This window comes from Motacilla alba, chromosome 24, assembly GCF_015832195.1.
Source record: "Motacilla alba alba isolate MOTALB_02 chromosome 24, Motacilla_alba_V1.0_pri, whole genome shotgun sequence".
NCBI classification, from domain to species: domain Eukaryota; kingdom Metazoa; phylum Chordata; class Aves; order Passeriformes; family Motacillidae; genus Motacilla; species Motacilla alba.
The window spans coordinates 5,803,757-5,831,311 of NC_052039.1; the positions used below are offsets into that span (position 1 = coordinate 5,803,757).

The 27,555-nt window shown below is 53.7% G+C and overlaps 2 protein-coding genes across 2 annotated transcripts in view; one reads left to right on the plus strand and one right to left on the minus strand.

Moving 5' to 3' along the window:
• Positions 1-3,141: 3,141 nt before the first annotated feature.
• Positions 3,142-27,555, plus strand: part of DIXDC1 (DIX domain containing 1) — a 28,846-nt gene continuing 4,432 nt past the window's right edge. Inside the window, 14 exon segments of the mRNA XM_038161537.1 lie at positions 3,142-3,384; positions 12,633-12,762; positions 14,127-14,252; positions 15,187-15,427; positions 17,321-17,410; positions 22,765-22,877; positions 23,197-23,345; positions 24,269-24,358; positions 24,451-24,504; positions 24,916-24,966; positions 25,888-25,992; positions 26,441-26,494; positions 26,999-27,091; positions 27,169-27,240. Of these exon segments, the coding sequence (XP_038017465.1) occupies positions 3,325-3,384; positions 12,633-12,762; positions 14,127-14,252; positions 15,187-15,427; positions 17,321-17,410; positions 22,765-22,877; positions 23,197-23,345; positions 24,269-24,358; positions 24,451-24,504; positions 24,916-24,966; positions 25,888-25,992; positions 26,441-26,494; positions 26,999-27,091; positions 27,169-27,240 (1,428 nt within the window). The 5' untranslated portion in view covers positions 3,142-3,324.
• Positions 17,419-20,721, minus strand: LOC119711382. Its single transcript, XM_038161538.1, has 2 exons — positions 20,244-20,721; positions 17,419-20,161 (listed from the first exon to the last, which is right to left on the minus strand). Exons 1-2 carry the CDS (start codon positions 20,674-20,676, stop codon positions 19,527-19,529), a joined length of 1,068 nt encoding a protein of 355 aa, XP_038017466.1. The 5' UTR covers positions 20,677-20,721; the 3' UTR covers positions 17,419-19,526.

Here is a 27,555-nt window from a genome sequence, read left to right on the forward strand (position 1 = left end):
ACTCTCTTTTGCTCTGAATGTCAAAACCCGAACTGCCCGCGGTTGCCGCGTGTGCCAAACGAGTGTTGATGTGCCATTAAAATGCAAAATTCAGTTCTAAGTGAGAAATCCGCTCCTCGGGCGAGGCTTTTGGGGGCACACACCGGGTCCCGCAGCTCAGGGGCTTCCCCGAGCTGCCTCCCGATCCCGATCCCAATCCCGATCCCGATCCCGATCCCTATCCCGCTCCCGATCCCGATCCCGGCCCCTCGATCCCGGGGCGGAGCCAGCGCCATCCCGCCCCATCCCGCCCCCGTTCCCGTGGCAACCGGAGACGCGCGCCGGGAGCAGGTAGGGCCGGGAGCGCGGGTCCTGGTACCCATCGCACCCCATCCATCCCACCCCACCCATCCCACCCCACCCATCCCATCCCACCCCATCCCATCCCATCCCATCCCATCCCATCCCATCCCATCCCATCCCACCGCACCCCATCCCACCCCATCCCATCCCATCCCACCCCACCCCATCCCATCCCACCCCACCCCATCCCATCCCATCCCATCCCATCCCATCCCATCCCATCCCATCCCATCCCATCCCATCCCATCCCATCCCATCCCATCCCATCCCATCCCATCCCATCCCATCCCATCCCATCCCATCCATCCCATCCATCCCATCCATCCCACCCCATCCCATCCCATCCCATCCCATCCCATCCCATCCCATCCCATCCCATCCCATCCCATCCCATCCCATCCCATCCCATCCCATCCCATCCCATCCCATCCCATCCCATCCCATCCATCCCATCCATCCCATCAATCCCAACCCATCCCACATCCCTGATGGATTTGCTTTCCCCTCAGGTTCAGGAGTGCTGGGACCCTCCCTGGGCACTGAGGTGACATCCAGCACGGGGACTCTGATGGACACGGGGCCCTGTCACCCCCCAGAGCCTCCTGCAGCCTCCGTGAGTTCCCAGCAGCCTTTTTAGGGTCCTTTCTGTCCCTTTTGGGGCTTCAGGAGGAGTTTGGGATGGGTGGCACGAGTGCAGCCGTGCCTTCGGGCAGCTCTTGGGGCTCCTGCTGCAGTCACGGCCCCACAAACCCCACGGGGGAATCCCTGACCCAGGGATCCCTCACCCAGGAATTCCTCTTCTGTTTTCATCCCCCCAAACCCAACTTTAGTGACCAGAAGGGTGCAAGGACAAGGGCTGGGGTCATGCTGGAAGTGGCCAGGAGATGGCAATGCCACCAGCCCCAGTGCCACCACGCCTGGGCTGGGCTCACTCACCCCAGGGGCAGCAGCTGGGGCAGCCTGTGGGGGTGGAATCGCCGCGAGAGGATTCCTTTGGGAAAATTCTCCCTGTCAGTGAGAGGCTTCTTGCAAGGGCAGCACTGAGAGGCACCTCTCGTGTAAAACTGACAGCAAAACACAGCCCCTGCCACGAGCAGCTGGAAACTTCGGGGTCAAACACAAAGGGAGAAGCGGGATTTGATTTTTAGAAGTTATTTTTAGCCCACACACCCACCCCAGAGCCGTTTGTGGCCCCGCAATGCACAGGAGAATGGCTCAGCATGTCCAGCCTGGCTTCCATTCCCTGGCAGAGATCAGAAACCTCCTGCAGAAACAAAACCTTGGATGAGAAATCCTCTGAGCAGGGCTGTGCCTGAGCCCGGCAGGGAAAAGGAGAACATTTGGAACATTTTGCCTTTGCTGGGCTGGTGTTGGGGCAGGAGGGGGCTCAGCAGGAGGGGGATGGGATGAAAGGCAGCCCCTGCATCCCAGATTTCAGTCCCAGCTCTTCTAGGCCAACCTGAAAATCTCAAAATCCTTCCTTGTTATATTACAAATCCTCTGGGAATGCGTGTTTGCCATGGAAAAACCAGGTGGTAAATCTATACAATGCAATAAATATAAATACATGTAAGAAATTATTAGGCAAGAAGAGCATTTTAAAGTCCACAGCGGAAGATCAGAGTGTGTTTTGTTGGTTTTTCCTTCAAAATTAGGTCGCTTTTTGTCTCATGGGGGAGCCACTTCGTTTTCCCACAAAATTTTATTGGAATCGCGCAGGCATAAGCTTCTCAATTGCATTAAAAAATGGGGTTAAATATTTATTTAATGGCATTTTGAAGCTCAAAAGTAAACGGGATCAAGGCTCCAACCCCCCAGCAGCCCCAGCTTACAGGGCTTTGTGCAAAGCCTCGCTGTAATCTGTTGTTTTGCTTAACAGATGTGGCATTAGAACCGATGGAAACACAAAAACCTCCACTCCCACGGAATGATGAAAAGCAGGGGAGAGCAAACACGAATAATTTCAAACGGGAGGAGAGGGAACCGCCTCCTTTGGGGCTGGTTGCACAGGGGCGCGACCTGTTGCTTCTCCTGCTGCATTTCAGCCGAGCCAGGCGAAAATTGTGCAATTACGCCATTGATTTTTCCTCGGGATGCATCAACACTCAAGCAGGGGGGAAAAAAATATTTGTTTTTAACTGCGTTCGCACCTAGAAATGCCTGGCAGGCCGTTTTGGAAGCCGAGGGCAGCGGGGTCAGCGCTGGCAGCGCCGCTGCGTGCCCGCCAGGCAGAGCCCCGGCCCGGAGGGGTTCACCCGTTCCGCTTTCGTTTTCCTTTTCCCTTTCCCGCGGACGCTTCCTGTAAGGTGACACCGACCTCGAGAGGCAGCCTGGAGACACTCGATACGTGTTTCTGTGATGGGCACGCTCACTGGGGTGGAGAGCGAGCTGGGGCTGTGTGGAACTCCCGGGACCTTTTCTCTGGGGTTTGGGTTTTTTTTTTCCTTTGTTTTTTTTTTTTTCATTGAAAATTGCAACGTTCAAACTCGCCAACCTCCCAGCTGTCGTGGCCTGCCTTGCAGCTTCCTGTGGCTGCAGGATGATTTTCTCTCAGGGCTCCCCGTGCAAGGCATCACCTCCCTCCCTTCCTCCCTCCTCCTCCTCCTCTCTCCCCCCGCGCCAAGCAGAGCTCCCCGCGCACGGCGCGTTTGACAAATCCCCTTCACGCGGCGGCTCTGGGGAGGGTTTCTTTCCCCGCTCTGGGCTGGAAATGGGTTTCAGATGTTTTCCCCGCGCCTGCATCTCGTAAAGCCGCGGCGTTGCCGTGACAACCCAGTGACATCCCTGCCGCACGGCCGCCTCCTCCCGCCGAGCACGCCCACAGCGAGCGGCGCTCCGGCTCCGCCAGCCCGGGCTGCACAGATGGGACCATGAGCGCCCTTCCCCGTGAGCTCCCGGCCTTTGTGCTCGGGAGGAAGAGGAGGGAGAGGCGGCCCGAGGCGCCGGCAGCGCAGCCCCGCAGCCCCTGAGCCCCCCGGGACGATGCTCGCCTGCCTGGCCAGGGGCAATCTGCTGGACATCCTCCAGGAGGGCTTCACCGAGGTAAAGCCGCGTCCCCCAGCTGCCCCGGGAGGAAGGCAGGGCGGTTTTGTGCGGGATTGTGAGGAAGAAGAAGAAGGTGGTGGTGGGGGAGCGGCGAGGTTCCTGCCCGGGGGGCTGCGCTGCGGCAGGAGTTTGGAGAGGAGTTCGTGGTGAGGGTTTGTGCAGCTCTGGAGGGGGGTTTGTGCTCTTCTCGCCGCTTTGCCGCTGTCCCGGGGAATAACACAAACCGTGCGGCTCTGGGGTTGTGGAAAATCGGCTGCTCTCCCGAGGGATGAGCGGTGCCTGCGCGCCGGGGGCTGGAAATCTGCTCCAGGGACTCGCTTTGCTTGGGAGAGGCTGGCAAAGAGCTTTTTGGGGGGCTTCTCCCCCCATCTTTTCCTGTAAATGGAATCCCCAGGGGACCGAAATGCAACTTGGTGGGGGAAAATGTAATTTTCAAAGTGTTCTTTATTCGGAGAGTTGAACGAGGACACGCACCAAGGAACTGCGGAGAGGGGAATCCTGCGGCTCTGTGGGGACAGCAGTGGGGTTCCCTCTTTGGGGGCACAAAAATGAGGGGGTTTTTTGGGTATTTACACACAGCAATGCCCGGGCAGCCCGTGCTGGAGCACGATCTGCTGCCTGTGAGCTGAAAAGGAAGAAAAGCTGGGATATGCTGGAACCACAGAGCTGCTGTGGTTTTATCACTTTTGGGGGGTTTTATTCTTTCTTAGAGCGCAGAACTGAATTCTGTTTGGTGCTGGGTGACTCCTCAGCCGTGCTGTGTCTCCACGAGCATGTTATCCACAAAAAATGAACCCTGGACATCCCTGCTGGGCTTCCCGAATCCGGGAAAACCAACTGGGGGTGAAACCCGAGCCTGCCCCGGCCCCGGGGCGGCCCCAGCGCTCCCTGGGCTGCTGGGCTGGGCTGGAATCGCTCCATCCCCTCCTCCTCCTCCTCCTCCTCCTCCTCCTCCTCCTCCTCCTCCTCCTCCTCCTCCTCCTCGCAGTGTCAGGCTCGTTTTTAGCCAGCCAAGGTCTGGGTTTAGATCGAGCTCGCACTTCCTGTGCTCGGGGCAGCACATCCTCCTCAGGCACAATTAGTAACTCATTTATTAATAACGTGATCAGTGATGGGAGCGAGCCCCAGCGCCTGGCCCTGGCTGGTTTTACCCACAGCAGTGGAAGAAACTTCCCTGTCCCAGCAGAAAAAAAGCCAAAAAAAACCAAAAAAAAACCCCAAAAAAACCAAACAAAACAACAACAACAACAAAAAACACCAAAAAAAAAAAAAACCACCCAAAAAACCCCCCAAAAAAACCAGAAAACCCCCAAAAACAAACAAACAGAAAAAAACAAAAAAAATTAAACAAACAAAAACCAAACCAAAACAAAAAAAAAACAAACAAAAACCCAACAACAACAACAACAAACCCAAAACCAAACAGATTCTGGGGATCTCTGCCTCCTCACGCTCCACCAAAAGTAAAACTGGAATGGAACCTGTGATTTGCCCAGGACGAGCATCGCAGCCCGGGCTGGAATGCAGAGCAGCTCTCACTCCCTGCCGTCTCTGTTTGCCTGTTTTGGTGTTTATTTACACGGAAATTAACGTGGATTTGTGTCCCCAAGCCTGGTGCTGACCAAACCCAACCCAGCCGAGAGCCCCGGGGGGGTTCCTTTGTCCCCTCGCCTCCTTTCCCCCTCCCTCTCCATCCCCTCTGACTGAGGGCACCCCAGCAGCCCAATTATCCCCTAATTAGCGCCGGAGCAGGCGGCAGCATTGTCCTTGTGCCCGGCTCCCGCTGCACTGCTGCCTTCCCCACCGGGTGAGGAATCGCATCCCGCTCAGGGCGCCCCGAAATCGCCGAACTGTCACTTCAGGCCGGTTCCTTTCCCTTTTCCCCCTCCCCTTTCGGGGTCACAGCCCTGGTGGGCGCTGTCACCCGCAGGCATCTGAAGGCAGGATGGTTTTGTTGGGTGTCGAGGTGCAGCCACGTCCCCCCCCGTGGGCATTAAAGCCCCTCAGTGATGGCCTGCCCTGCCTTGAAGGGGTTTCCCTGCTGTTTGTGGGGACTTCTCCGGCTCCCAGGCAGATAAATAATTCAAGGCCACAGCTGGATGGGGCCCTGGGGATGCGAAAAGCAGGAGTTCGTAATGAAAGGGAACCGCGGAGAGGGGTCTCGTCTGCTCTGACTCTGTCCATGTGGCCCCAGCCTGTTCCCTTTCCTCGGGGAAATGCAGTTTATTTATGTGCTGACACTTCTGCCAGCCCTTGAAAACAGATGGGGCGCAGGGAAATGTGTCCCAAGCGGGCCCGGCAGCTCCAAGCTGCATTTCAACACTAACACACCTTCTCTTTTTCGAGCTGGAGGATCATTTCCTGTGGCAAACTTCATTATGTGGCTGCTTGTGTGCAGTGAGTCACTTAAAATAACTATTTTCTCCCCACCCGAGATGGTGTTGAGCAAACAATCCGTTCCAGACAGGACAGGGAGACTCGGAGGGGCCGAGCAGAGGCTGTTGGGCAAGCAGGGCAGGGTTAAATGCGGGGTCACCTGCCCACGAGGGGAAATCTGCCCCATTTCTGCCCTGGCAGCTGCTCCTGGCCCCGAGAAGTGCTGCAGGGCTGCTCTGGCCCTCACCAGGTGTTCCAAGGAGTATTTCCCAGGAAATACTGAATTCCTGCATTTCCCACACCCCTCTCCTTCCCCCTTGCTGGGGTGCAGGTGCCATCCCTCCTGCGAGCTGTGACCGCTCACCCGGGGGTGGTCTGGGTTCCTTTCTCTGTTTGGGGTCATTTTCTGGCCCTGCTGCCCTCGGGGCAAGGTCCTGATCTGTGACAAAAAGCTCCCGGCCGGGTGATGTCAGCACAAGGAGCTGCCGCCGGGGCTATTTATAGGATTAATAGGATTCACCATGGAGAGCTGTTTTGACTTCTGCCTCCCTCATCCTGCTCAGCCCCTGTGCTCCCGGGCAGTGAACCCTCCCTGGGCACACCGAGCTCCAGAGGTGCTGCTTCAGCACCCCGGCGCCGTTTTGGGGTGAGCTGGCAGCGTTTCACACCTTCCCCACCCTGTCAAAGGCACGGGCAGGCAGCCGGGGCTGAGGAACCCCTTGAGCCTTTGCAGGGTGTCTGACCTGACCGGGCTGCCCTGAAACCCCTCCAAGCCTCCAGCACAGACAGAAAACACAGGAAACAGCTGGATTTAGCCCCAGATGTGCTCTAGCTGGCCCTTCCTTGCTCCGTTACCAGTTTTCCCCCAAACCCTGGTGCCTGGCCAACAGTGGGGCTGCTCAGCAAGATTTTGCCGCTCTATAGGATTAGGGGGAGCAGTTAGGACTCAATCCCTGCCCTGATGGCTAAGCCAGGCTGTCCCTTGGCAGGGCGTCTTCACAGAGCGTTTGCACAGGAGCACTCCCAGATTTCTGCTTTTCCAACCGTTCCAAGATTCCTGCAGCTGCTTCACGGGCAGGAAGAGGGGATGCCACGCTGCCAACAGGCCAGGGGCAGAGGGAATCCAAAATTCTGTGTCCTAAATGTGCCTTTAGGGCTTTCACCCTGGGCCAGGGAGCCTCCCTGCGTGTCCCTCCCCTCTGCAAAGCCCCTGCCTGCCGATTTTGGAGTCCTGAGGAGCTGAGGCTCCTCTCGGAGCTGGGGATGGGGGTGCTGCTGGAGCAGGAACAATGCTCCTCTTCCTCCCCAGAGCACCCGGGCATGTGTCAGGCCTTGGGCTCTGCTTGGGTGTAGTGGAACCATCTGCCAACTCAGGGTGAAGCATGTGCTCCAGAGCCCTCTTTGGACTCCTCTGCACTCAAAGCTCAGCTCTTTGCCAGTTTTTACCTCTATTTTTCCCCTGTGGCTGGCACAGAAGCTCTGCCTGGGTGGGAAAAGGGCCCCAGGTTCCTGTCGAGCATCGTGTGAGAGGCGCTGCTGCTTCAGGATCTTACATTTGCATTATTAAGCCCTTTCACAGCACAAAATTAATGAAATGCCAGCATTTGGGCACAGGTGGGAATGACTTCATCCTGCACTGGGAGCTGGATGGCTCTGGAATGGGCCAGGGCAATTTTTGGCTTTACAAGAAGCGAAAATCAAAGGGGCAGAAATAATTTAGGGAGTTGAGATGGAATTTGGCCTTGCTGCTTGCACTTAAGCTGTTCCTGTTAATAGGTAAAGAAAGGACTGAGGAAAAGGTGGGAAACTCTGCAGTCAAAAATTCCACGTCCTGCTGGAGAGCTGCAAATCAACACCAGCTTTAAATCAGGAGTTTCATGAGGGAGAACTCCTGTGGGTTGGTCATTCTGGCCTCTTTGTGGTCATAACTGGGTGGTTTTCACTGTTGGGTGCATCTCAATGCATTGAAAAACTTGAGTCACATTCAAACATCAATTTGAGAGGGGGAAAAAAAATCTGTTGCCGTCTTTGAGAGCAGAGGGAATCATTTTCTTTGCTTGGGAGTTTGTGCTTTCTGCTTCTACAAAGGCCTCCTTGAACAACAACAACAAATTAATCAGCAAACTGGAGGAAGGCTGGGCGGAAAATTACAGTCCCCATCTAATTAAGGTAATGTCAGAAAGCTTAGAAATCATCCAGGGCCTCAACCCGATGCAATTAGGCTGCTGCAGAGTTTGGTTCAGGGCTCTGGGGGGGAGGAACAGGGAATTCCTTTGCTCACCTCGTCAGCCCTGGGGCTTGGGCAGTGGCCACAACTGTGCCCCAAAGGGACAGGGGTGTACAGAGCCCCAAAAACCTCATCCCAGCAGGATGATTCCCTAAATCCAGTGATGAGGATGGATTCCAGCTCATCAAGGCAGTGCACAAAGGGAAATCAGGGTAAGGAGCCCCAAAAACCTCATCCCAGCAGGATGATTCCCTAAATCCAGTGATGAGGATGGATTCCAGCTCATCAAGGCAGTGCACAAAGGGAAATCAGGGTAAGGAGCCCCAAAAACCTCATCCCAGCAGGATGATTCCTTAAATCCATGAGGATGGAATCCAGCTCATCAAGGCAGTGCACAAAGGGAAATCAGGGCAAGGAGCCCCAAAAACCTCATCCCAGCAGGATGATTCCTTAAATCCATGAGGATGGAATCCAGCTCATCAAATTAATGTGGAGAAGGGATCTGGTTCTAGAAGGAAACAGGGTCACAGCAGCTGCTGGAAGATGACAGTAAGCAGGGCAGGCCCTCCTTGCTAGAAAAATGATTTTGTCCATTTGTTCAACACCAAAATGTGCAATATTTTAATCACAAAGAGGTAAAAATTAACCTCATAAATCCCCAGCTGTAATTTGCCCGTGGAACTCTGTTGGGGTGTCCAGTCGTCCCCAACACCTTGCTTTAAAAATCTTCTGCCCTGCAAAGTGCTCCAGAGTGAGACAAAAGCACCCCACAAAGGCCTGCCTGGAGCAAGCTGGGCTCCAGCTCCCTTCAGGCACGGCTGCTGCTCTTCCCCATGGAAGGTACAGGTAAAAGGGGCTGTTTTTGGAACACAAAGCTGTGTTAATGTAAACAGGATTAAGCTTAGCTCCACCATAATCCTCAATAATGTGTGTTCTGTAGAGCAAACCCCACACCGGGCTGGTTTTCCTCTGAAAAATTCTGGGTTTGGGAGAAGGGTTGGTGAGGAGCTGAGCAGCCTGAGCCCTGAAAATTCCAAGGCTGGGCTCAACCCAAAGTGCAGGGGGAGCAGGAACACCTGAGGAGTGTCATGTTTGCTCCCAGCCCTTTTATTTGGGAATTTTGTTGGCTAAAAGGAGCTGAGAGCTGGGTGAGAGCGGCTGTTGGGATCCTGCAGCCCCAAATGGGGACGGAACCCGAGGGTTTGGGGCATTTCTGTGGGCACTGCAGGCTCAGGAGGGTTTTGGTGGGGTGGGAAGAGCTGCTGCTCCCAGGGCAGGACACATCCCAGCGAATCTTTGTCCTCCCTGTGCTGGAAGTTGGTTCCTGGAGAATTTCCCAGGGTAGGTGGCAGGAACGGTGTCCACCCAGGCAGCAAACCACGCTGCTGAGATAATATTTAGGGCCGTGTTGAAGCTGTGTTGGGGCTTGAAACAAACGGAATCCTGAGGGGGTGAAACAAAAAATCTTTCACTTTTATTTGGAGGCCTGAATCTGTGGATTTAGAGGTGGAAATGTGAGCACTGAGGGCTCGTGGTTGAAGGTGAAGGGCTGGAGGTGCAGCCCACAATGCCCTCTGTGGTTCCCCAGCTGATGCAGAGGTGAAGCATTTTGGACTCTCCAGCTTCAGAAACTGCCCTTGGGGTTTCTGCTCTTGGCCATTTTTAGGTCGCTTAACTTTAATTCTTTCATTCCTGATACATTTCCTTGGGAGGTTCGGTCACAGGCTGCCCTCGGCTGCCAGCACTGCCAGCTCCCTGCCTGGGTTCTGAGCTCTGCAGCAGTCCAGGCTCCTGCTGAAGCCACTCCGTCTGCCAGGATTTTGGCTACAAAGTTAGGAAATGCTCTTCGGTCCAAGTGTCTGAACGTCTGCAGGAAAATCTGATGTTTCGTGGAAAAAACCCAAAACCAACCCAGCGAGTGTGTTGATGAAGTGTAAGCCTGCAGAACTGCAGCAGCCATGGGAGTGAAACGACTCTGTGCTGGTGACATCCCAGTGCCATTGCCTCAGAAGCCTCCTTTTAGTACTCCTTTTAATACATTTTAAACTCATTGTTTAAAATGTAACTGCTCTGGGATTTAGGGATGGCTTTTTTTATTTTTACTAATAATAACAGTGTCAACCTCCTCCTGCTTTTAAGAGATAGAGACTAAAATCTTGCCAAAAATTCTTTTTTTTTTTTTTTTTTGTGAATGCATGAGGAATGTGCTGAGAGGAGGAACAGAAAACAAACTGCTTGGTGAAAGGGTTTTTCCTCTAAATGAGACAGAAGTGGAACAGCCACAGAGATTCCTCCAAAAACTGCAGACTTTCTGCAGGCTGGGAGGGGCTGTGTCCTTGGGGAATCAGTGCCAGTCCCTAAAATGATTGGAAAAATACAAAATAAAGATTTGTGGGGCTGGGCATTGCTGCCACTTCAGCAGAAGAAGCTGCGGAGCCCCTCCCCAGGGCAGGCCAGGTCTGCTCCAGCAAAGATGGATCATGTGGAAAACTCCAGTCACTTGGTTTTAAAATTTTAAATGTTTCATAGTAATAAAATGGTTATAAAATAGCAATATCATTAGAGTAATAAAAATTTGGACAATTAGGACTTAGGACAATATGAGACAATAAAAACAAAGAGTTATGGGCAGTCTGGGTGTCTCTTTCTGGGCGAAATAAGCCCGAAAAAGGACCCAGGTTTACAGAGGATGAACCCCTAAAAGCAACAGCCTGTTGCATACTCATACACATCATCCATGAGGCATCAATTCCATTCAAACACAGGATTCTGGCTGGGCAGTGTCAGCTTCTTCCTCTGAACCCTGACGGTGTCTTCAAGACTGAATGAGGTGGGAAGAAGCTTCTTCTGATCATGGAGCAATAAATTCTCTTTTTCTGAAAGACTGAGGTGCCCTGTGGCTGCTGTCTGGTGCAGGACCTCCTTCCTTCCTTTAAAAACAACATCTCACATACACAGCTTCTGTTTTAACAACATGCTATAACCTAAAGCTACATTTGAGGAAATGAACACAGCACAACTTTCTGACGCAACACATCTACCATTCCTTTGGATATCTGCAAAAAGCCAAGCGTTAAACAGGCATTTTTCACAGGTCACACCTGACGCTTCTGCTCCTTTCCTCCCAGAGCCACCGGGGCAGCCCCTGAGCCCCTTTCAGTTGCCCAGGCTGTGCTGAGCGAGCAGAGCTGCCTCCCCCAGGCCCTGCACCTTTCTGAGCCAGCAGACCGAGCCATCCAAGCTGGATTTCCTCTGTCAGGAGAATTAAGAGCCAGCCTGTGGCCAGATTGTGACTTTGATGGGCTGTAAAAGCATCAGCTGGGCCTGGCACTGCTGAGATCATATGGAATGGGGGCTTAAAAGCTGCTGCATGGGCACAATAAGGGGAAGCTTTGTGAAAAGGGAGGTAATCCCATCAATGGATCACTTTGTTTACCCTCCTGTGCCACTGCAGCCTCTGCAGCAGCCGGGAAGGGTGACAGACAGGGCAGGAAAGGGAAAGGTCCCTGGGCTCTGCTCTTTGCCTTTGGGTCTTTTGTGCCAGATGGGTCCTCTGAGTGACCAGGAGCCTGAATTTGAGTTTCCCTGGTCTGAATATGAGTTTCCCTGTCTGAATTTGTGGTTCCCTGGTCTGAATTTGAGTTTCCCTGGTCTGAATTTGATTTTCCTTGTCTCTTAGACAGACCGGGAGCCTGAGTTTGAGTTTTCCTGGTCTGAATTTGAGATTTCCTGGTGTGAATTTGAGTTTCCTTGGTCTCTTAGACTGACCAGAACCTGAGTTTGAGTTTCCCTGGTCTGAATTTGATTTTCCTTGTCTCTCAGACAGACCAGGTGCCTGAGTTTGCGTTTTCCTGGTCTGAATTTGAGATTTCCTGGTCTGAATTTGAGGTTTCCTGGTCTGAGTTTGCGTTTTCCTGGTCTGAGTTTGAGATTTCCCTGTCTGAATTTGAATTTTCCTGCTCTGAGTTTGAGTTTTCCTGGTCCGAGTTTGAGTTTCCCTGTCTGAATTTGAGCTTCCTTGGTTTCTCAACCTGCCCAGCAGCCTGAGTTGGAGTTTCCCTGTCTCAGTTGGAGTTCCCCCGCTCCGAGTTTGAGCTTCCCTGCTCTCTCCCCCACACAGCATCCCTCCTGAGCTGCTGGCCAGGCCCTGTTCCTGTTCCCAGGGCAGCTTCCCTGCAGCAGGAATGGAAACGGGGCCACTGAAGTGCTGAGCAGCTCCCAGGCCGTGCAGGGGCTGTTCCAGCGCTCCAAAGCAGCCACGCTGGGAGTGCCACACAGGGAGCTCTTGTCTCCTCAGGAAACCTCCCCTGCTTGTCCCGGGGGTGTTAAATGGGCAGGCACTTGTTGAATTGGTCAGTAACTCAGGGTTCCCTGCTCCTGCTCGCTGGGTTTCTGCTCTGGGGGTGGCACACAGGGTGAGCAAACTGCGGCCCCCAAAGCGAGGGTGATGACAGCGCTGGTGCGCCTCAGATGCAGATGCAATTAGAAGCTCTGTGGTCAGAGCTTTTCATTTCAAAGCTTTTCATTTCAGAGGCAGGGCTGGCAGCCAGGCTCTGGGGTGACACCTGGGGGCCTGACACCTGTGACAAGCAGAGAGAAAAGCGACATCCCGGCCATGCAAACGTTCTGCTCTCCGTTTCAGCACCAGCTGCAGGCCTACGTGGCCTGGGTGAACTCCCAGCTGAAGAAGAAGCCGGCGGTGAGGCCCGTGCGGGACCTGCGGCAGGACCTGCGGGATGGGGTCACCCTGGCCCTGCTCATCGAGATTGTCGGTCAGTGCTGCCGTCTGGCCCTGTTTTCCTGGCCCTGTTTTCCTGGCCCTGTTTTCCTGGCCCTGTTTTCCCCCCTCAGCCCGGAGGGGCTGCCCTGGCTCTGGCATCTGCCGGGCAGATGTTGCTGGGGGTGGCAGATCTGGCGGGGAAGGACAACAATCATAAATCAGATCACAAACGCAATTCTATGACAGCCCGTATGGTTCAGAGGCAGCTAGAGCAGATGGGGAGAGCTGGCAGGGCACTGGGAGCTCCCACGGGGCTGCCACGGAGTTAGGGGGTGGTTTTGGGAAGAGTTTGGTGATGGCATTGGGCAGGGGGACAGGGAATGGGGGTGCAGTGACTGACTGTCCTCGCTGCTCCTTCCTCCTCACCCTCAGCCCCTGCTCCAGTGGGGGACAGCTCTCCAAGCTGCTCCCAGGTGGGTCAGTCCCATGTGCTTCAGTTTGTCACCAGGTGAGCCCTCTCCAAGGAGCTCAGTCCTTTGGGAAGAGGCAGCTCCAGCGTGGGTGCCTCGGGGGGCCACAATCCCCGCCAGAATCCTGCCCCCAAAACCCTGCCATCATCCCAACGCAGCCCCAAACCCAGCCACTCCTGGTGTGGGGTGTTTTCTGAGACCCCCGTGGAGGGGAGGAATAATGAACCTGACTCCATGTTCTTAGAAGGCTGATTTATTATTCTATTATATATTAAAATATATTACAATATATTATTATATATAATTATTTATTATTATATATTATTATATACTATTATATATTATTATATATTGTATTGTTATATATATTATATTATATTATATTATATTATATTATATTATATTATATTATATTATATTATATTATATTATATTATATTATATTATATTATATTATATTATATTATATTATATTATATTATATTATATTATATTATATTATATTATAGAAATGCTACACTAAACTATACTAAAGAATAGAGAAAGGATACAGACAGAAGGCTAAAAGATAATAATGAAAACTCGTGACTCTCTCCAGAGCCCTGACACAGCCTGACCCTGACTGGCCAAAAAGTCAAAACAATTCACATGAAACCAGTGAAACAATCTCCAAACACATTCCACAGCAGCAAAACACGGGAGAAGCAAATGAGATAAAACTGTTTTCCTTTTTCTCTGAGGCTTCTCAGCTTCCCAGGAGAGAAACCCTGGCCAAGGGGACTTTTCAGACACTGTGACAGTGACACTGGTGCTGGCTCCTGTTCAGCAGCACCAGAAGCCCCATGAGAGCAGCAGCCAGCCACGAGACCAGGGCAGTGCCAGCGATCCCTCTGGCAGTGCCCAGAGGCTCAGCGCTCCTCTGATAAAGCTTTTCCTCTCCCTTCAGCTGGTGAGAAGCTGAGTGGCATCGAGCTCAACCCCAGCAGCCAGCAGGAGATGAGGGAAAATGTGGAGAAAGTCTTACAGTTCGTGGCCTCCAAAAAGATCCGCATGCACCAGACGTCAGCTAAAGGTGCGTGGCCCTGGGGGGGATTTCAGCTGCTGAAATCCTGTTTCAGGCTTTGTTTTCTATCAAACAGGTATTTATGAGTATTTATGTTACTTTTTATGAGTATTATGTTACTTTTACTCATATATTTATGAGTAAATTCATGTGTCAGTTTGTGGGGCAGTTGGGGATTCTTCCCCCTCTGGTTTAGTGAAGCTTTTGAATTGAAAGATGGGGAATGCAGAGGGAAAAAAAAAAGCCTTTTTTCCTGCTCCTGAGCACTCAGAAGCCCAGGCAGTGGTGTCATGAAAATACAGGCTTGGAATCTTTTCACATAAACCTGCTAGAGTGAAAGGAGACGTGGAAAAACCATTTGTGGTTCACTGGAAGCCATGGGCTGGAAACAGAGAGGAGACACAACGCACAATCACATGTCTGTGGCGTGGGTTAGTCAGGCCTTTGAGCAGCTCTGACTGAATTGTTTTGGGAAATCTTGGTCTGGGAGAGCGGCTGACCTTTGCCATGACATCAGTGTGCTGGAAAACACTGGCGTGACCTCACTGCATGGGATTAATTCACATTTGCAGGGTGCTGCTAACAGTTGATGGCACAGGATGCCACCACTGGAGAAATGCCTTGCTGCTCTGCCTTTAGGTTTTAAAAAAGGGAATATTCTGCCAACAAAGTCAGTGACAATCCTCAGTAACTGCTCTGCTTCCGAGTGAGCACTCAGTAATTACGTGCCCAGTAATTAACTGCTGGAAATGCCATAAAGGGAGGCTCAGGGCTGTGCTGTGGAGGTGGCAGTCACTTTGGAGCTGTGCTGTGGAGGTGGCAGTCACTTTGCAGTGCCCCTGAGCTGGATCAGCCCCGCTGCCTCTCATTATCTCCCTCTCCTGGGGCAGCCACGCTCTGCCGGCGCCTCCCCGTTAACCACCCGAACATTTGCGTTTTGCAGATATCGTCGAGGGCAACTTGAAATCCACCATGCGGCTGATCCTGGCCTTGGCTGCTCACTTCAAGCCGGGCTCTGGCAGAGCTGGCAGCCCCGGCTCGGGGGGCAGGGGCTGGGCAGCCCCCCCGGGCAGCCTCCGGCCGCGCTCGGCCGCCGCCGTGGCGCAGGGAGCCGTGGCCGCGCTGGCCGAGGTCCGGCAGGACGTCCAGCAGTCCGGCCGGGACCTGTTCAGGCACAGACACAGGTGAGGCTCCCAGGTGACCTTGTGGCTCTCTGCTTCCTGAAGGGAGCTTGGGCACAGGTGGGGGAAGGTCTCTTCCACCGGGCAGCACTGACAGGAGCACAGGACGCAGTCTCCAGCTGCCTCAGGGAAGGTACAGGTTGGATATTAGGAAAAAAAAAATTCACCAAAAGAATAATAAAGCACTGGAATGCTCTTCCCAGGGAGGTGGGAGAATCACCATCTCTGGTGGGTTTAAAAAAGGCTGGCCATGGCACTTGGTGCTGCAGTCTGGTTGAGGTGTCAGGGCACAGCTTGGGCTCGATGGCCTCAGGGGTCTCTTCCAACCTCATCATTCTGTGACTCTGGGATTCTGTGAGGGCTTTTCCCTGCTCATGCAAGCCTGGGTGGGATTGAAATGCAAAAGAAAATGAAAATAAATATATTGCCAGCCAGGGGCTATGCACAAATCACAAACAGGACGGGGCTGCTGGGGAAGGCGTCTCAAGCTGGTTTATTTTCCAGCATCAGCCTCACTGCATGGCTGTGACAATGGGAACATGCCAGCAGCTCACATCCCTGGCAGCAGAACAAGAACTCACTGTTACAACTCACTTTAAAAGTTTTTTGCCCAATCACACAAAGCAAAAGCACACTGACAGCAGTTCTATCCACCACTATAAGCACACGTACCTTTGTTAAAACAATGCTTGCTTATTTCAAATATAATACCTGCTTGTAGTGCACAGAGCTCCATTATTGAGCTTAGAACTTCCTCATATCTCGCTGATAGACTTTTCTGTAGCTCAGGGAGTTATTCCCAACAAGCATTAACACACAGACCATTGCTCTATTTGTCTTTTCTTTTCTTCTCATATACCTTTTCTTCTGACCAATCTCACTGCTGTCTCTGAGGCCTGCCTTTTGCAGCTTTCCCAGAACCCTCTGATTTTAAGGATTCCCACAGAAATTCTTTTTTTTTCTGTTTCATCCCTGGTGGGAGGAAGCTGCTGTTTTGCAAAAACCCCTAAAACCCCTCGCAGAGAGGGCGCTGAGCTGCTCTGCTGCCAGCCCAGGTTGCTGCCAGGTTTTCCAGCAGAACAGCAGCTGGGTCTCTCTTTATCTGCCTGAACAGAACAGGGAGTCACGGCCCAGGCAGAGGGAGCTCTGCTGCCTCCTTCTCCCCACGCTGCCCTTGGTGCTGCCCCCTTGGAGATGTTCTCATGCCAAGCGAAACACGAGTCAGGCTTTCACCCCAGAGACCTGGAGCTTTATTTCCAGAGCTGAGGATGTTGTACAAGTCCTTGCTGGCTCCTCCATTGCTCATCCCACTGCTCCAGGCAGCTCCTGAGTCCTGGGGATGCTGCAAATCCACACACACAGAGGGAATAATGCTGAAAATCCCATTTTCCCCTCGCCAAAGGTGCTGTGTGGTGACAATAAATATAAAAGCAATGACATTTAGCTGGGAGCCGGGTGCTGGGGCTGTGCAGGGTTTCATTTACACAGCTGAAGGTCATTTGCCCATTTGATACTGGCTCCAGGGAGCGCCCATGGAACAGTCTGGAAAGAGGCTGAAATGGTAACTTTGAAAAACGAAATGTTAAAGGTTTCCCTTGCAAAGGCCTTGGAGTTCTTCAGGAAAGCCAATCCTTGTGACGTTTCCTTGCACTCCCAGAGCTTCTGGAGTTTTGTGGTCACAGCATTAGGGATGAGTTGAAAACAGCAAGGCCTGTTTGCCTGTTTTCCCTTAACACCAAGAAGATGGGGATCCCTGACAGGAAAACTGACATTCTCCCAGCTGTCTCCTCTTCCTCACCTCCTTTTCCTCAGCTCTCCTCCCTTCCTTTTTGGAGAGAGAAGAATTCCAGCAGCGCTGAGGTGGGGCTGCCCTCATGTTGTGCCTGTCGCCCCCAGGAACAGCAGCATGGACGAGGAGATTGAGAATCCCTGCTGGAGCGTGCGGGCGCTGGTGCAGCAGTACGAGGGCCAGCAGCACCCTGCCAGGTGAGGAATGTTATTGCCATCTCCTCTGGCTGCCTGAAGCGCCTGTTCTCCTCACCCCTCGGGTTTCTGTGCCTCTGATGACTCCCAAGATGTTAGAAAGTCTTTTTTCTCCCAGCCCCGCGACCCAAGAAGATGAGATTTGTTGGTTCTGCCTCTCAAGGTTGTTTATTTTCTCTTAGTTATTACATTCTTTCTGTGGCCTGCTGAGATCTGTCCAGCAGGTCAGGCTGGGGCACAGGGACTGCCCTTGGGGTGGAGTTAGTTTGTTATACTGAGAACCACGTGTACTTCATTTACAATAATTTTCCAATACCTGTCACCTCTGTTAGACAGTCTGTCTCTACTCTAAACCAATCCAAAAGTGTCACCATCCCAGCAGAAGATGGAGGACAAGGAGGAGGAGAAGGAGGACAGGACACGCCCAGATTCCTCCATCTTGCCTCTTGAACGCCCTTCTAAAACCCCAAAATTCTGCTTTCTCACCCTGTGACAAATGAACTGTCACTCCACTCAAACTCTTGTGGCTTGTGAATCCTCACACAAAGTTGGTAATTTTTTCCACGGGCTAAAATTGAAGGCACAGGTGTCTCTGACTCCGTGCCAAGGTCTCTGAGCCCCCTGCCAGGGTCTGGAGCCATCCAGGGCAGCCAGAGGAGTGTCCTGGGTCCCGACACTCACCAAAATCCGCTCAGTTCTGATGGAAAAGGACATCCCTGGCTGGTCTGGAGGGTGAAACCTCAGGAATCAATGTGAGGCAGTTTTCTGTGAGAAAATGCAGCCAAAAAAAAGCGCTTTTGAAGAAAAATTACTCCAGTGAGGGAGCTGATCCAGCATGGAGAGCTCTGTAGTAAAGGGAAGCCGCTCCCTTTCCCCCCAGAGACCCAGAAACCACTGGGAAGAGCAAGAGCTGTTAGTGAACAGCTGGAGCTCCCTCTGGAAACGGCGCTGTGCTCAGTTCATCTCATCTGGAGCCCGTCCGAGGGCAGGGCTGCACGCGGGGAGCTGCAGCTCTTTGCCTCAGAGCCTCCCGGTGCCACTGAAAGCCCCAGCTCTGATTTTGCGTGTCCTTCCCCTGCCTGGGCCGTTCCCCGAGTGCCTCCCTCCCGTTGGCGTGGGAGTGAGGAGCTCATTTGCCAAGGACAGATTGCCACTGACAGCCTCCCAGCAGGCAGGACGTTCCCCCAGCCTTTCTCAGGCCAATCTTTACGCTCCGCAGCGCCAATAACTCTCCGTGTACCTGGAAATTAAGGTTGCTTTGCCCAACAGAGGAGAAAAACACAGGAGTTTGTGTTTATCCCCCAGCTGTGCTGCGTGTCATTGGGAGCGTGGGTATAAATAGATTTTCGGAGGAGCGTGGGGCTCCCGGGGAGGCGGTGCTGGAGCAGTGCCTCCACATGATGTCAGCAGCGTGCTTTGGAGGCCGGCCTGCCAGGGGGGGATGTCAAAACCCTGCTCCTGGCAGGATTTCGTGGATAATGCCACAGGACCTTGGCTCTTGAACCGGGAGCTCAGGAGTGCCACATCCTGCTGCCTGCTCTCATCCCTCCGGTTAAGGGAGATGGAATATTTGATGGATTCTTCTACCCCAACAGGCGGCTGCTGTTTCCTCCTATTTTGGTGTTTTGGTGGTAAACAAAAATCTCTGCACATCCTGCGTTTCTATTTCATTTTCCCCCATAATACCACAGATTCTCTGGCCGCAACGCAACGGTGATATTCTTGCTGACGGGGCAGAACACAGCGAGAATCTTTCCAAAAGTGATCAAAACCTGGGAGGATTCTTCCCCTGCAGCTGCCGGGGGTGTCTCTGCTGACACAATTCTGCACGATGGAAACAAGGCGCTTTCCCTTTCCTCGCGGGGAGGAATGTGCTCAGCTCGGTTCGGTTTCTCGGCTGGGAGAAACGAGATGGTTTTTTTTTGTGGGTGAGAGGCGTTATTGAGCGCAGCGACCCCCCTCCAGCCGGCAGAGGTGTCCCAGGGCAGCATCCCCGGCTCCTTCCCCGCTCCGAGCGCTCCCAATCCCCAGGGACGGCAGCGCCAACGAGCGCAGGCTGCCGAAATGATTCGTGGAAAAATTTGCCAAAAATCAGATGATTCCCAGGCCGCCGAGCCCCTCACCCATCCCTCTCCCTATCCCCTCCCCTTCCAGCAGCATTCCCTCCCCCACCCCTGAGCCAGGCGTCTCGGAGAAAGGCTGTGCCTGCACAGCCCGTGTGACAGCAGGAGGGAGAGGGAGCCGTGCCTGGGGCTGCCGGGAGCCTGGGCACAGCCTGCAGCCCCCTAAAGCCGGGAGAGCCTCCTGAGCAGAGCCTGCAGCCCCCTGGAACCCGTGAGAGCAGCTTGGGAAGAGCCTGCATCCCTCTGGAACCCAGGAGAGCCGCCTGGGCAGAGCCTGCATTCCCCTGGAACCCGGGAGAGCCGCCTGAGCAGAGCCTGCATCCCTCTGGAACCCGGGAGAGCCGCCTGAGCAGAGCCTGCATCCCTCTGGAAGCTGGGAAAGCAGCTTGGGCAGAGCCTGCATCCCTCTGGAAGCTGGGAAAGCAGCTTGGGCAGAGCCTGCATCCCTCTGGAAGCTGGGAAAGCAGCTTGGGCATAGCCTGCATCCCTCTGGAACCCGGAGAGCAGCTTGGGAAGAGTCTGCATCCCCCTAAAGCTGAGAAGAGCAGCCTGGGCAGAGCCTGCATCCCCCTGGAAGGTGGGAGAGCAGCCTGAGCAGAGCCTGCATCCCTCTGGAAGGTGGGAGAGCAGCCTGAGCAGAGCCTGCATCCCTCTGGAAGGTGGGAGAGCAGCCTGAGCAGAGCCCGCATCCCTCTGGAAGGTGGGAGAGCAGCCTGGGCAGAGCCCGCATCCCCCGGCAGCGCAGGGACCCCGCGCCGGCAGCAGCTCCATCCTTCCCCCGGCGGCTCCTCGGATGCTCGGCAGCACAAGGAGGGCGGGATGGGATGAGAAACAGCCCCGGCAAGCCCGGAGCCTTGTGATGAAAACAACCGGCTGTGCAGCTGAGCAAAATGCAGCAGCAGGAGACGAATAACCTGCGAGCAAAAGCAGCGGGAGCCAAGGGCAGGCTGCAGAATTCCCCCCCCGGCTCCGCAATCCAAGCCGCTCGCGGGGGCTGCGGATTTGCCTCGCAGCCGGCAGAGCCCCTGAGTCGGTCGTTTTGTGTGTGCGAGTGTTGTTTCTGCCGGGAATCTCCGGCCGGCACAGCTTGCCCCGGGAGTTGGGCAGGAGCTGAGCCCCGGGCGTGCGAAGAAGGGAAGGAGGCATGAGCGGAGCCGGGATCCTGCGGAGTCTGTGAGGCCACGGGTTCAAGTGGGATCATGGGAGGGAAGCAGGTCAAATGGTGAGCGATTGTGTCCATTGTCCTCGCGAGCAGCAGGGACGGGTGGTTATTGAAATTTATTATTTATTCAGGGGTTCGTGTCCCTGAAGCCTCGGCTGTGCTGGAGGATCTGGGGCTCAGGGGAGGCAGGATGTGGGTTAAGGAACCAAGCGGTGAAGGGAATAAAGTGGAGCAGTTTGCATCATAAATCTCTCTTGGAAAGCTTTCATTTCCCAGCCCTCGTTGCTGCCTGCTTTAATAGGGAATTGCTCTGCACTTTCCAAGGATTGCATCAGAGGCTGTTCCGTGCTCTGATGGCTCACACTGATACAGAACCCGGGCAAGTGTTTCCAGCGTTTACTGGGTGATGCAGAAAGCAACCTGACCTGTGCTGCTGCTTCAGCTGCCTCTGGCCCTGCCACTGCTTGCGGTGTTTGGGAGGTGGCTGTGGATGCTGGCTGAACCCAGGGGCCTCCTGAAATAGGAAAACTGCCTGGAAAGGGTCTGGGGATGTGGGAATGCCTTGGGAAATGTAAAGCTGTCTGTGCTGGGGGACCTATCCCCACCTGTGGTGCCTTTTCTTGGCTTTGGGCTGTGGATCTAGTGCTGGGAGAAGCGGATTTGGAATGCTCATATCCTTGTTTTTCATCCTGCTCATCCTTTTCCTTCCCCTGCTTCACCACCTTCTCTCCCATCTGTGCCTGGTGTTTTTCTGGGACAGCTTTTGCACGGATGAGAACCAGCAGTGCCTCGGGGTGAGGGCAGCTCCAGAGCATCAGCTGAGAATTCAGGCAGGGAATTCTGAGATTCCTAGAAGGAAGAGAAATCCCTCCTGGAGCTGCTGGCCATGTCAGACCAGCTGGGCTTCCTGCTGGCATCTGCGTTGTGTGAAACTTGCATCCTTTCTTGTGGCCCTTGTTACATAATGCAATCCCAGCAGAGCTGCCAAATCGAGTCATAAACAGCATTTAAAAAAACCCCAAACCCCATCATGTCATGCCATGCCCCCGTTCAGCAGTGAGCAGGAGCAGGGGCTGGTCAAAATTTGATTTAAAAATATGTCCAAATGAGGGACTGCTGTGATGGACTTGGAATTCCTGGAGGTAAATCCTGGAGCAAAGCCAGGTGGCTGGGAGTCCTTTAAGCATCAGGGAAGAACAGGTACTGTCCCTGGGGGACATTCCCACTGGATGTTGATTATTCTTGCACTTTAACTCGGGGGAGGTCTGGGCCACAGAAAGCTGGACTCGGGTCTGTAATTTGAATGAGGAGAGGCTCGTCCCGGCCGTGGGAGTGGGGCAGGCAGGAGCAGCAAGTCATTTCCATCTCTATTGCAGGGCTCTGCCCATTCTGTGGGAGCTGTGGGAGACGAGCAGCAGTGCTGGGAAGATGCAGGGAGGGAGCTGCTGAAGCCTCTTATTTTTCTAAAGCTATTATATTATTTCCACACTGTTTTTCTTTTTGTTCTCTGCCCTTTGTTTCTGTGTTGGGGGAGAATGAAAAATTAACTCCTGCTCACACTTGCAAGGATTAATTCCTGCGACTTTCGGGGTACATTGAATGGGTCAGTGAGCTTCAGCCACCTTTTGATGTTGTCTGGGAGATGCACTTAGGAGGAATTTCTGAGAAAAAGATTGCTTGAACCTCCCAGTCAGCTGAGATGGCTCCTGTGAAAAGATGTGGGCACTTCCAAGAAGTTTTAATCGAAGAACACCAGTGAGTGGAATCTGACTATAAAATATATTGGGATTTAAAGTGGGAATGATTCATCTGAAAGCTCTGGAGCAAGAGATGAAGCCAGGATGGCTTTTTGTCCAGCATAAGGCTGGCAGTAAATATTCCTGAGGGTGGGCCTACCCTGTGTGAGAGTCTGAATTCCAAAAATTACATGTCCAGGCTGGGTTGTTGAAGGTTTCTCTGGGATGCAGATAATTCTTAGATAAAAGTGAATATGGGGAAATGCTGGTTCAGAATTAGTGCTGATCAACATCATCTTCATCATCTAAAAGAGCTGTTCCTGCCTTGCTCTGCAGCCTGACTTCACCCAGCCCTGTCCACAGTGCAAAGAGCGAATCCACCGTAGCCCCCTCGGAGGAGAAGGAGAGGCTTGTGATCCTCCAGGCTGAAGAAACAGAGCCTAAACCAGGTAAAACCTCGGCACTGTTGTGCGATAAAAGCTGGAAAGCTCCTTTGCAGTGGTTTACTGCTGCCTCCAGGCTGTCCTCGGGGCACTGAGGGATGCTCTGCAAAGCCCTCTGTCACACACGCTGTCCCCAGTGCTGAGCCTGGAGACCTCCCTGAGCCCCCTGCAGTTGTCTGGGATAAAGTGTGTAGGAAAGCTTGGAGTGCCTCAGGAACGAGGCAGGAATGCTGGGCTCAGGGGAGCTGTCACCCCCCCTGGCACTGGGAGGGGGAGCGGGTCCCCCTGGGCTGCCCCCAGCACATCCAGCCCCTCTCTCTTGCAGAAGAGGCCGAGGCTCGGCTCCAGCCCGAGTGGCAGGCAGGGAGCTCGGGGTCCTACCTGGAGAACTCATGGGAGGAGCAGCTCCTGGAGCAGCAGGACCACCTGGAAAAGGAAATGGAGGAGGCGAAAAAGATGATTTCGGGTTTGCAGGTGAGAGATTTCTCTGCTCAGAGGGCGCTCCCTTCCAGGGTCACCCAGCCCTGCGTCAGTCCGTCCATGAGCTTGGCCGAACCTTCACATTTGGCACATTCTCCCCACAATTCCTAATTTCTGGGGCCTTTTTCTTACTTCCCCTCCCTGGTGTGTTTGCTGTGCCTGGGGAACAGAGCCCCTTGATCCATATGGTGAAGGCACTGAACTCTCTCAGAACATCCCTTTCTGTTTGCGCTGGGAACCACAGTGCCTTTGAATTGTAAATATTTATGTGGCAGTAAACAAAGCAGAGATTGTGTGAGGAGCACAGGCAGCTGGGCGGGCACTTTCCCCGGGGACAATGGGCAGGACACAAAAGAGTCACCAAAAAAAAAAATAAAAAATTCCTCGGTTCACTGGTAAAATCCCTGCATTTTGTGCCCACTGGGAGCAGGGACAGGAGGGACTGGCACTGCTGCCCCCTCATCCCCTGGGAGTGGGGAGAGGCAGCTGATGTGGCCTGCCAGGAAATTGCATTTGGTTCATTGATTTTCCTCCTCTTACTCAGTAATTGAGAGGCTCCAGACTGTGGCAGTTTGGTTGGAATATTGGGGATCTGATGCACACACACCCTATAAGGTGCTGAAGCTGAGACTTTGCTCCCTGGAAATCTGAGTTGTCCTTGTTTGGTTCTTTCTGTGGGGGAGAGCATGGGCTGGCAGACCCCTGGGAGAGCTTTGTCAGGGGACAAATCTTCTTGTTCATTCCTGAAAAAAAAAAAAAAAAAACTCATTTTTGAGGGGAATAAATCAGCAGAAATGGGAAATGAAGCTGGTTAGGGACTGTTGATAGGAGTGACTGCTGGCCAGAGCTGCAGCTCACCTATTTCCCTTTGAAATCTCTGAAAAGGAGACTTTTTTTTTTCCCCTTTATCTCCCCAGGCTTTGTTGCTCAATGGGTCTTTACCTGAGGATGAGCAGGAAGGGTCCTTTGAACTTTCTGAGCGTGGAGCCTGCCCTGAGGAGCAGCTGGTGAGAACAGCACCCAAATTCCCCTGCTGCAGCTGCCTCTTGCCCTGCCCTGCCCCTGCTGCACAATAACAACGCTGATGTTTTGCATTCAGATCATCATCCGAAGCCGTCTGGACCAGAGCGTGGAAGAAAATCAAGATCTGAAGGTTAGAGGGTGACAGATGGAGGGGGAAGAGAGGTTTTGCAGATTGTTCCACTTGATTTTTTAGGGGAAAACGGGGTGGGGATGAGGCAGGGCGGGCAACGTGATGGATAAACAGGGAATAATCTGTGAGGGCTCCAACTCTGGAGGCTTGGGACCAGGTCTGGTGCTGGCAGAAGGGTTTGATGTTGGCCTGAAGGACAGATTTGGGGGACTGGGCAATCGTTATTTTCCTCAGGACTTTAATAACAGAGCTCAGCTCTTTGTCATGTTTGTAACTCATGAAAATTTCTCAGGCTCTTGGATCTGTGGGAAGAGGAGGGATGTGCTTCCTCCTGCAGAGAAAACACCAGCTCTGGTTGGTTCTGAAGGGAGTGACAAGGTGCTGTTTAACCAAACTGTGTTGCCTTTGCAGAAGGAGCTGCTGAAATACAAACAAGAAGCTCGGAACCTCCAGGGAATAAAGGTGAGGAAGGAGGCATTTCATCAAAAATGAATAGCAGTGCTTTGGGTGAGGAGGGCCAGCAGCAACCACACACCTCTGAGGAATCTCAGATTGTGCAAGGAGGAGCATTGGGGAGCATTCTGAATTTTTAGGCAGGTGTAAGGAGCTGGGTTTCCACTTTTCTGCTCTGTCTGTAAGATTGTGGTCAAATATTCCCCTTTTTCCTGATTTCCCCCTGTTTCTCCCAAACAAATAGAGGCATATATTGGTCGGCTGGCTCTTTTACTCCCCCCTCTCTCTTGGAGTACACACCCAGCAGCACTGGCCCAGTGAACTCATTCCTGCCAGCACAGGAAAAAGAGCCTGGGGTGTCCCTGTCCTGGCCAGAAACAGCTCCGTTTGTGCCTCTGGAGTGTGAACACTGCTGGTCTCCTCCTGACAGGGTATTTTTAGAGCTGCCTGTCAGAAGGGAGCAAACAGCAGTAGCTGTCCAAGGTGCAGCTCGGGGTGAGTGAAAGGCACAGAATTAGTGCTGACTTTGGCCTCTCCAGAGAGGATTTCACTGCACAACTGGGTCACACTCAGGGCTTAAGGCTCCTCGTGTCCTGGGCTGATCTTGGCCTCTCCGTGCCCTCGGGATGAGTGGCTGGGGCAGGAGCTGCAGGGCTCAGCGCCCTCCAGAGCTGCTCCTGTCCATCAGAGCCAATGTCCATCACTTCTGGAGCAGGAAATTCAGGCTGAAGCAGAGAAATCCCTCTGTGCTGGTGGCCAAAACGTTGGCAGGGAAATCAGTTTTGGGTAAAGGAGAGGCAGGAGGGCTGAGAGCCCTCTGGGGCCCTGGCAGCACCTCAGCCCCGAGTGGCCACAGGGTGTTGTGGCCACTGAGCCCCAGGGAGGGCTCCCTGCCCTCCCTGCCCTCCTGCAGAGATCACCTCTCCCCAGGACGCTCTGCAGCAGAGGCTGCTCCAGCAGGATGCTTCAGTCCTGCAGCTCAAGCAGGAGCTGCTGAGAGCCAACATGGACAAGGAGGAGCTGCACAACCAGAACGTGAGTCACTGCTGCTGCTGCTGGTGCTGCTGAGGTTATTTTGGAGGCGGGTTGGTGACCCCAGGGGTGGCTGCAGCAGAGATTTCGGGGTCGTGGGATAGTGAACGAGCAGCCAGAGGTCTCTGCACAGCACTGGCTGCTCACAGCCTGCTGGCCAGCTGTGAGGCTGGAAATTCCTGACCTTCACTCCCTCTTCCTGTCCTCCAGGGACCTTCAGCTGGGACAGGGAGGGGCTTTCCCTGATGTTTTCAGTGCTGTTGCATTTGTCCCTCCTCGTTCCCTGGCTCAGCAGGTGGCACCTGCCCTGTGCAGGTCTCTGTCCAAAGGCTGCCACCCTAAACAGCTGCTCCCTTGAGCTCTGTAGGTTTCTGCTCCCCCTTTAGCACAAGGGGCAGAGGTTTTCACTCTCTGGGAATATCTGCCTCACACCTGGGTGTTGCTCCTGCAGGTTGACCTCCAGAGGAAGGTTGAAGAGAGGAACCGGCTCCTGGCAGAGTACAAAGTAATGGAACCTCTTCCATGGGGGTTTGGGTGGATCTTCAGCTCTGGGAACAGGATTGCTCTTTCCCTGGCACTTGGACAGCCCTGGGAAGGAGCTGTGGGAGCCAGGGGTGTTTGCAGTGAGGTGCAGGGATCAGAGGTTCTTTGCATTCCCCCCACAGCTTCTTGCAGATCTTTCATTGTCATGGCTTGGTGGTGGCTGCTGAGTGTCCAACACTTGTGCAGATGAGGGTGGGTGACCTGTTTGTCCTCTGATCCCTGGGGAATCTGTGCTCTCTGGGACAGCTGTGAGACCTCAGCAGCAGATCTTTGGCCAAGGGGACTTTGGGCAATAAAAACCTGATTGATCTTGTCAAAAAAAAGCTCTGACACTCAGCTCCAACATCTGGCAAAGCACACCCTGTGCGAGCCACCTGATCCTGGCAGGTGACACGATTTTCCCTGCCATGAGAAGATGGCAGAGCTCCCTGCTGCCCTGCTGATTCCCTGCATGCCTGTGTTGCAGAAGGAGCTGTGCCAGAAGGATCGGCACTTGCAGCAGCAGCAGACCAAGCTGGATGAGATGCTCAGGCAGCTTTCCGAGGCCAGCTACCAGCAGGTAGGGAGGGCTGGGCTGCACCGGGAGCTGCTCTGCCCGGCCCAGCTGGTGGTGACTCCTCTGCTGCCCCTCCACAGGTGGATTTGGAGCGGGAGCTGGAGCACAAGGAGGCCCTGCTGGCTCACTGCATGAAGAGAGAAGCTGAGGAGGTACGGGAGCCTTGCTCCACACCCGGGGTGGTGCTTGCCCGGGACCCTGCAGGCACCTGTCTCCAGAAACCCTCCCCTTGATCCCAGAGAGGTCTCACTGTCAGAGCCCTGACCAAGGCAGGCAAAGCCCCCAGCACAGAGCACTCTGGCTCAGCCTCTCGGCTCAGAATCCTCAGGGATAAAAGTGAGGGAAGCCAGAGGCTTTCTCATCTTCCAGCTTCACCTCTGGCCCTGGCAGTGGTTAGACCACTGCTCAATTGACTTCCTCCTTTTCCTGCTGACCCTGGTATTGAGTCTTTCCACCTTTGCGTGAGG

Bases quoted from the DNA above. Each gene is read 5' to 3' on its own strand.
- LOC119711382 (XM_038161538.1), bottom strand. From the start codon at position 20,676: ATGCCTCCTTCCCTTCTTCGCACGCCCGGGGCTCAGCTCCTGCCCAAC. The intron at 20,162-20,243 runs GCTGCTCTCCCA...GGCTCTGCTCAG, and splicing joins GGGATGCGGGCTCTGCCCAG to GCTGCTCTCCCACCTTCCAG.